At 45.7% G+C, this 9,567-nt stretch overlaps 1 protein-coding gene across 4 annotated transcripts in view; it reads left to right on the plus strand.

Moving 5' to 3' along the window:
* The window catches only part of FAM174B (family with sequence similarity 174 member B), a 39,136-nt gene that overhangs the window by 21,474 nt on the left and 8,095 nt on the right, over window positions 1–9,567 (plus strand). For all 4 annotated transcript variants that reach the window (XR_011491892.1, XR_011491893.1, XM_070478189.1 and 1 more), the window contains exon 2: window positions 441–572. Coding sequence is in view for 2 of the 4 variants with exons in the window: in XM_070478189.1 (XP_070334290.1) it covers window positions 441–572 (132 nt within the window). In the remaining 2 variants the exon portion in view is untranslated. The remainder of the gene's footprint in view (window positions 1–440; window positions 573–9,567) is intronic.

Genomic DNA, 9,567 nt, shown 5'->3' on the forward strand with positions numbered 1-9,567 from the left:
CGCTGTGATGGCTGTGCTTGGAGCAGTGACCTGCGACACAGCAGGGCTGGGGCAAGGGCGCGGGGCCAGGGGCTGGGGGCACAGGACCTGGCCTGCCCAGGGCTGGCCCAGGGCCTGGCCGAGCTCCATCCATGGTGAACGTTCTGATCTTCCGCACGTCGTGGATTTTCTTTGCCTTACTTTGCCTTTTGAAAATCTTGCATTTGAGTGTTATGGATCCTGATCCCAGGGCTTTATGGTGCTCAGGGCACCTCTTTGCTTTGTGGGTGAGGACCAACGAGGGATGCTGAGGTCAGGATCCCGTCCGAGGTCCCATGGCCGGAAGTGGAGGAGCTGGGTGGGGTTTTGCCAGATCTCCTGGGAGCTGGGCTGGGGGTGGCAGCGTGGCTGACTTCAGTGGGCATCGCCTGGGTCTCAGGAATGTGCTTCCCCTCGTCCAGGTCCGGGAAGAGGCTGAAGAAGACCCGCAAGTACGACATCATCACTACTCCCGCCGAGCGAGTGGAAATGGCCCCGCTGAATGAAGAGGATGATGAGGACGAGGACTCCACAGTATTTGACATCAAATACAGGTACTGGGGGGCTTCCCTGGCGGCTTGGTGATGAAAGAATCCACTTGCCAAACAAGAGATGCAAGTTCGATCCCTGGGTCGGGAAGATCCCCTGGAGAGGGAAATGGCAACCCACTCCAGTATTCTTGCCTGGGAAATCCCACGGATGGAGGAGCCTTGCGGGCTACAGTCCACAGGATCACAAAGAGGCGGACACGACTCAGTGACTGAACAACAGCGAGAAGCTGGTTGGGGACTGGGGCTTCCTCCTGCACTCACAGACTTAGGAAGGTGGCATGGTCCCGCTTTGAAGACACTGAGTGGCCAGGAGTATAATCTTGTTTTTTGGCTGTCTTTGACCTTGGGGCATTCTGCTTATGTGGGGAGAAGTGCTCTGATCCCTTCTGGGAATGCACAGCACCCAGAAAGCCAGCAGGGAAGTGGGTATTCCCAGCTCTTTCCAGATGCTAACACTTTAAGGTGAAAGTGAAAGTGTGATCTGCTCAGTCCTGTCTGACTCTATGCAGCCCCATGGACTGTAGCCCACCAGGCTCCTCTGTCCATGGGATTCTCCAGGCAAGAATCCTGGAGTGGGTTGCCATTTCCTTCTCTGAGGGATCTTCCCTACCCAGGGGTTGGACCCGGGACTTCCTCATTGGGAGGAGCCAGCTTCACCGGAGCCAAAAGAGGGGCTGGATTTCAGACCGTGAGCTTGCCTTGCACAGGCTGGTGGGGGTCTGGTGCACGCAGCCTCATGTGCCTCACACCGTGCACATGAATGGAAACCGCTCTTTCAGGCTTGCTTAGCTGGTGACAGAGCGTGTGGGGTGGGGGCTACTCCTTGGCTGGAACTGACTGCTGAGTTCCAAAGGCAGGCGTGTTTCTTTAAGGTTGCCTATGGAAAAGTCAGGATGACTGTGTGACTTCAGGATTATCTTTTGGGTTTTGGCTCCTTTTGGGGTGTACTGCTTTTGGGTCTGTGGGATTCTCAGTGTGAAAGCTGGATGACTGGAGTTTATTTATTTACTTATGGCTGTCTTTGGCCCTCACTGTGGCGTATGGACTCTCCAGAGTGTGGGTGTGACTCTATAGTGGGGCCACAGGGCTCTCCGTGGCTCATGGGCTCCAGAGCTGACCCAGGCTCAGTGGCTAGAATGTGTGGGCCTCGCTGCCCCGAGCTATGTGGGATCTCAGCTCCCCAACCAGCGATCAGACCTGTATCCCCTGCAGTGGAAAATGGACTCCCCACCACTGGATGGCCAGGAGGTCCCTGCGAACGTAGTTTAGAGATGAGGGCGTGGAGACCCAGAGAGGGGCCCTGGGTTGGCCAAGGTCTCAGGTCCTAGTGGCAAAGATGAGACCCAAATGCAGGCTGGACCCACTCTGGCGAGTCCACCCGCCCCCACAGGGTTCTTAGAGAAGCAGAATCAATAGGACATGTGCATACAGGAAGAGGTTTGTTACAAAGGTCCAGGTCTGAAGGCCTGGGAGCCAGGAGAGCCTGTGGTATGAGTTCCAGTGGGAGCGCAGGAGAAGACCAGTGTCTTGGCTCAGCACAGGCACAGAGCAAATCTCCCCTTATCCTGCCTTTTGTGCTCTTCAGGCGTCCAACAGGTTGGATGAGACCTACCCATGCTGGGGAGGGCAATCTGCTTTACTGACTTGACCCAGACAATTGTTAATCTCGGCAGGAACACCCTCCCGGATACACCCAGACTACTGTTGGACCGAATATCTGGGAACCGTGTCACCCAGTCAGGTTGACCCATAAGAGTCACATCACACACAGATTTCCCATAACTGAGAAAGTCAGTCGGTCAGTTCAGTCCCTCAGTCATGTCTGACTCTTTGTGACCCTGTGGACAGAAGCACGCCAGGCCTCCCTGTCCATCGCCGGCTCCTGGAGCTCACTCAAACTCATGTCCATCAAGTCAGTGATGCCATCCAACCCTCTCATCCTCTGTTGTTCCCTTCTCCTCCTGCCTTCAATCTTTCCCAGCATCAGGGTCTTTCCCAATAAGTTAGCTCTTCACATCCGGTGACCAAAGTATTGGAGCTTCAGCTTAACATCAGTCCTTCCAATGAACACCCAGGACTGATCTCCTTTAGGATGGACTGGCTGGATCTCTTTGCAGTTCAAGGGGCTCTCAAGAATCTTCTTCAACACCACAGTTCAAAAGCATCAATTCTTCGGTGCTCAGCTGTCTTTATGGTCCAACTCTCACAACTATACATGACCACTGGAAAAACCATAGCTTTGACTAGATGGACCTTTGTTGGCAAAGTAATGTCTCTGCTTTGGCAAAGTCATGTCTATGCTGTCTAGCTTGGTCATAGTTTTCCTTCCAGGGAGCAAATATAGGCCGTCCATATCTCTCCTGAATTGTCCTTTTCTAGCATGACCTTGGGTGTACTTGGCTATAAATGAGTTAGATTCGAGAAAGCAGTGTTTGGGATTTTGATGAGAGCTGTGTTGACTCTGTAGATTGATTTAAAGAGAATCAGCCCTTTACACTAAGTGGACTACATCAGACAGAGAAGGACATATTATATGATATCGCTTATATGTGGAATTAACAAATACAACAAGGTAGTGAATATAACAAAATGAAAAGAGTCAGACTCACAGGTACAGAGAACAAAGTAGTGGTTCCCAGTGAGGAGAAGGCAATGGGGAGGGGCAAGACAGGGGCCGGGGATTAAGACGTACAACCTACTAGGTATGAAAGTAGCCACAGAGATACATTGCACCACACGGGGAACATAGCCAGCACTTTATAATAACTATAAATGGAGTATAACCTTTAAAAGTTTTTCCTTTAAACATTTTGAATCATTATATTGCATACCTGTAACCTACAGAATGCTGTATATCAACTATACCTCAATAAAAAAAGAAAATAAAGAGAATCAGGCCCTTTATGCTCTCTCTTCTCATCCATGAGTGTGGAATGACTTCCCATTGATTTAGGTATTTTAAGAAATGTCTTTCAAAAGTTTCTCCATTAATGTATTATGAATTTTTGCTAGATATATTCCAAGGTGTTTTACATTCTGGTATATATATATTTTACTATCAAATGCTATTTTATTTATACTCATGTCTGAAAAAAATGTACTATTGTGTTCACGTACATACTGATATTGGAAAAAGAGTTGTTAATGAATCACACATAAATTTTATGGAGAATGCACAACATTAAGACATGGGTTGGTTATATATAGAGGAACAAACCATTAACTATGATTTGCATTTTAGGTAAATAATGGCCCCCTTTGAGAAGAATCAAAACAATTCCTAATGTGCATCTGTACTGCAGAATACTATGTACATAAGAAGTGGTTATACTGGTTTTATTGCTAAGCCATTTTATCTAGCTCACATTCAAGTCACAGAAATAAAAGGGAATGTGAAGACAGCACTGTCTTCACTGAGTCACAGTGGAAAGCTGCGTCCTGCAGGCCTGCTGGCGTTATTGTACAATAGGGAGCCCTGGATGGCTTTAGTGTATCACAGACTGTTTTGATTCTGAGCCATGGAATGGGATCTCATTTGTATTTGGTGTCTGAGCTGACTCCTTGGGGGCTGCAATGGACGGAGTGATTTTTGTGGTAGCCCCAGGTCTGACTGCATAAGAAAAGGCTGAGGAAAGAAATAGAATAGTCTGTCTGGACAGTCTTACTGTAGGCTTGTTCCTGAGTGTATGTGGGAAGAGTGTCTGGATGTAAGTACTACTGTGGGCTGAACACGGCTGGGTGGAAGTCGTGTCCGATGGCGTGAGGAGGAGGAACATGCTGAGCCCACTGTCAGATGGAGAGCCTTCCCCAGGGAATCTCAGTGCTTCAGACAATGGAGCCAGCTCCTTTCCTAGGAACAGTTAGTGCTGTATTGGCATTGCTCCTGGCTAGGACAGTCACCAGCAAAGGCAAATGATGCTAAATGATGGATAATTTTGCAAAGGCAAAATTAAAACTTTTTTTTTCAGTTTTCTTGTGCTGTTGATTGACATACAGCACTGTATAAGTTGAAGGAATACATATGACGTACATGTATTGGGAAATGATTGCCACAATAAGTGTAGTTGACATCTAGCACCTAATGTAGTTAGAAAAACTTTTTTCCTTGTGATGAGAACTTATGGGATCCACTTTCTAGGCAGCTTTCAGACCCGTCATACAGCAGTGTTCCGTGTATTCATCATATTGTGCATCACCTCCCCTGGATGTATTCGTCTCCTACCTGGAAGCTTGAACCTTTTTTACCGCCTTCGCCCAATTCTCCCATCCCCAGGGCCCTGATTCTGATAACTGCAAATCTCATCTCCTTTTCTGAGTTTGGTTCCTCTCGATTCCGCATATAAGTGAGATCACACAATATTTGTCTTTCTCAGTCTGACTTACTTCACTTAACGTGATGCCCTCATGGTCCGTCCATGGCACTGTAAATGGCAGGATTCCTTTCTGTTTGGTGCTGAGGAGTGTTCCATTTTGTGTGGGTGTGTATACCACACTTCACTTATTCATCTGTAAGTGGACACTTAGGCAGATGATTCCATGGAACCGCCTGGTAGGTGTTAAGGTAGCAATGATCCTTCTGCTGTTTGAGAGTCTGGGTCTGCCCCCTGGTCTGTTGGCGTGCTCTCGAGTGTATTCTTTGGCCACTGCAGTCATGCCATCCCTGCCCCCACCCCCGTTCTCGGTCACACAGCAGTGGCATGGGACCCTTTCACCCGTGGTAATTTTAATAGAGGAATCACTTAAGGTCCCCCAGGCGCCTCTGTGCCTCTCCTCCACCCCGATTCTGGGCAGAAAGCCGGGGCCCAGCAAGTCCACTCGCATTAGTCTTTGATCCCTGATCATCCAGCGCAACGGCCCCCGTGTCCCACCGGATCAGTCTCCACGCCCGCGTTTCTGCTTCTGGGGCTGCAGGCTTCTCTCTTTGTCACTGTGGGGACAGCTTCAAAGACAAGCACCTCTGCAAGCCGCTGCCACATGATTCATGACCTCAATCTGAGCCTCCTTTATAAAATGTCGCTTTCTTATTTTCTGTTCATGGTGTCTAGAAATGCAGTTGATTTTTTAAAAATAGTGATTTTAAAAATATCCAGCAGCCTCATTAAACTCTTATCAATTCTAGTAGTGTAATGGTGGATTCTTTTGAGTTTTCTGTGTCAATGTATCACGTGAGACTAATAGGAGTGCCTCCCCTTTCCCTCAAGTCCTTCATCATTTTACACCCCCCCTTTTTTAAGCCTTTTTATACTCATTCTTGGTCTCTAAGTCCTTGTTAAGTAGAAGTGATGGTAATAGACATCCTGGCTTATTCTTGATCTTAACGGGTGTGCTTTCAGTATTGACACTGACAGCAGTGTTTGCTAATGTAAATACTATACAAACCATATAGGGTTTGTAGATTTTTTCCAAGAAGCTTCCCTCTATTCATAGTTTGATAATGTTGATTTTATTATATGTATTTCCTAGCTCTATTGAGAATATTATACTTTTTCCTTTAATCTGTTAAGGTGGTGAACTTATAATTATTGATTTTTCCCCTAATATTAAATCAATTTTGCATTCCTGAGATAAAAGGAGTTTGGTCCTGGTCATGTTTTTATTCCCATTGCCACCTACAGTTTGCTGATATTTTGCTTAGGACTTTCTTGTTTCTCTTAGAGACTGAGATTGGTTTGTAATTTTCCTATTTTGTCATATCCTCGTCAGGCTTTGCCCAAAGAAAGGCAATGCCAAAGAATGTTCAAACTACCGCACAATGGCACTCATCTCACATGCTAGCAAAATAATGCTCAAAATTCTCCAAGCCAGACTTCAACAGTATGTGAACCATGGACTTCCAGATGTTCAAGCTGGTTTTAGAAAAGGCAGAGGAACCTGAGATCAAACTGCCAACATCTGTTGGATCATAGAAAAAGCAATAGAGTTCCAGAAAAACATGTACTTCTGCGTTATTGACCACACCAAAGCCTTGGACTCTGTGGATCACAACAAACTATGGAAAATTCTTCAAGAAATGGGAATACCAAACCACCTGACCTGCCTCCTGAGAAATCTGTATGCAGGTCAAGAAGCAACAGTTAAAACTGGACATGGAACAACAGACTGGTTCCAAACTGGGAAAGAAGTACATCAAGGCTATATTTTGTCACCCTGCTTATTTAACATATATGCAGAGTACATCATGAGAAACGCTGGGCTGGATGAAGCACAAGCTGGAATTAAGATTGCTGGGAGAAATATCAATAACCTCAGATACACAGATGATACCACCCTTATGGCAGAAAATGAAGAAGAACTAAAGAGCCTCTTGATGAAAGTGAAAGAGGAGAGTGAAAAAGTTGGCTTAAAACTCAACATTCAGAAAACTTAGATCATGGCATCTGGTCCCATCACTTCATGGCAAATAGGTGGGGAAACAATGGAAACAGTGACAGACTTTATTTTGTGGGGCTCCAAAATCACTGTAGATGGTGACTGCAGCCCTGAAATTAAAAGACACTTGCTCCTTGGAAGAAAAGCTATGACCAACCTAGCCAGCATATTAAAAAGCAAAGACATTACTTTGTCGACAAAGGTCCATCTAGTCAAAGCTATGGTGCTTCCTTCGTAGCTCAGTCAGTAAAGAATCTGCCTGCAGTGCAGGAGACCCAGGTTCGATCCCTGGGTCGGGAAGAACCCTGGAGAAGGAAATGGCAACCCACTCCAGTATTCTTGCCTGGAGAATCTCATGGACAGAGGAGCCTGGCTGGTTACAGTCCATGGGGTCGCAAGCATCAGACATGACTTAGTGGCTAAACCACTTATGCCTGCATTACATGGTTTTTCCAGTGGTCATGTATGGATGTGAGAGCTGGACTATAAAGAAAGCTGAGCGTGAAAGAATTGATGCTTTTGAACTGTCGTGTTGGAGAAGACTCTTGAGAGTCCCTTGGACTACAAGGAAATCAAATCAGTCAATCATAAAGGAAATCGGCCCTGAATATTCATTGGAAGGACTGATGCTGAAGCTCCAATACTTTGGCCACCTGATGTGAAGAACTGACTCATTGGAGAAGACCCTGATGCTGGGAAAGATTGAAGGTGGGAGGAGAAGGGGACAACAGAGGATGAGATGGTTGAATGGCATCACCAACTCAATGGATATGAGTTTGAGCAAGCTTCGGGAGTTGGTGATGGATAGGGAAACCTGTCATGCTGCAGTCCATGGGGTCACAAAAACTTGGACACGACTCAGTGACTGAACTGAACTGTCAGGCTTTGATAGAAATTTTACTAGCTTCATAAAACAAATTGAGGCAGTTCCTTATTTTCCTTTTCTCTGAAATAGTATCAAATCAGAATTATTTGTTTTTAAATGTTTAGTAGAATTTGCTAAAACTGTCTGGGCCCCGATGCTTTCTTTGTTTGAAGACTGGAAAACACTATTGATGTCTAATTCTATGAATAGTTACAGGAATATTTAGTCTTTATTTCTTCTTGGGGCAATTAAAAAAAAATTTAGTTATTTATTTGGCTGTTCCCAGTCTTGTTGGGGCATGCAGGATCTTTACTTGGGGCATGTAGGATCTAGTTCCCTGACGAGGGACGGAACCTGGGCCCCCTGGATTGGGAGTACGGAGTCTTAGCCACTGGACCACTGGGAGGTCCTGTTCTTGGGGCAGTTTTGATTGGTTTTATTTTTCTGAGATTTTGTCCTTGTCATCCAAGTTTTCAAATGTACCGTCCTCAGGTTACTTACAACGTTCTCTTTTTATCATCTCTGTATTCTTTGTCCCGTGTGTCGTCATGGTCCCCTTTTCATTCTTTCTCGTTATTGTTTTAAAGTATTTGTTTATTTGGCTCTGCCAGGTTTTAGCTGTGGCACATGTAATCTTTATTTGCAGCACATGGGATCTGGTTCTCTGACCAGGGATGGAACCCGGGCCCTCTGCTTGGGAGCATGGAGTCTTAGCCACTGCACCACCAGGGAAGTCTCCCCGTTGCATTCTTAATACTGCTTGAAAGTGAAGTCTCTCAGTCACGTCCAACTCTTCGTGACCCCATGGACTGCAGCCCAACAGGCTCCTCCATCCTTGGGGTTTTCCAGGCAAGAGCACTGGAGTGGGTGCCATTTACTCCTCCAATAATAATATTGCTTATGTTTATGTTTTCAGTCTTGCTGTACATTTAATTTTATCCATCTGTACAAAGAACCAACTTTTGGTTTCTTTGATCCTTTCTATTATGTTATCATTTTCGATTTCAGTTGATTTCTGCTTCTCTTCCTTAACTTTCTTTGAGTGCATTCTGGTCTTTTTTCCCCTAACTTCTTCCGTTGGCTGTTTAGCTCCTTTATTTTCAGCTGCCTTGATGTTAGCATGTATTCTGTAATCTTATTTACTTCAGCTGCCTGCCTCAGGCTGTCCTTATCAGTGCCAGGCACTACCCTGCCTTCTCGTTTGCTGTAAAGGACATGGGCTTCAGTGGTTCTTGTGAGAAGGTGGCGCCACTTGTAAGAATGTGAGTGAACTGGGGGCTGAGTCGCCCATCACGAGACCACTCTAGTCCTCGGGCTCAAAGACCTTCGGTTGTTGAAAAAGACAAAGACTGGGTCATAGCTTTTCTTATTACAGATGTAATGTATGGTATGGAGATTACAGATTTAAAAAAAGGGAAAATAAAATGACGTTTAATCTCACTACTTAACGATAACCACTAGAGTGTGTGTGAGTACGTACCTGTGGAATCCTCTTTTTCTTTTTTTTTTTTTTACAGAAGTAGGACTGTGTTAGACATGCAGCTTTAGAACGGTTTTCCACCTGAACGGCATGTCACAAACCACTTTTCAGGTCAATACTTTTGAAAGGACAAGGATTTTAAGGCCGGTTTTATGTAGGCTTTAGTGTTTTTGAGACCTTCTCTGTCTGCACGTGATGGTCTGCTCACTGGTCCTCGTCTTTCCTGTTTAGACAGAGCTCAGCTTAATTTTTTGGTTCGCCCTGGGAAACAGACTACATTTAAA

The sequence above is a fragment of the Odocoileus virginianus genome, chromosome 16 (assembly GCF_023699985.2).
Source record: "Odocoileus virginianus isolate 20LAN1187 ecotype Illinois chromosome 16, Ovbor_1.2, whole genome shotgun sequence".
Classification (NCBI taxonomy): domain Eukaryota; kingdom Metazoa; phylum Chordata; class Mammalia; order Artiodactyla; family Cervidae; genus Odocoileus; species Odocoileus virginianus.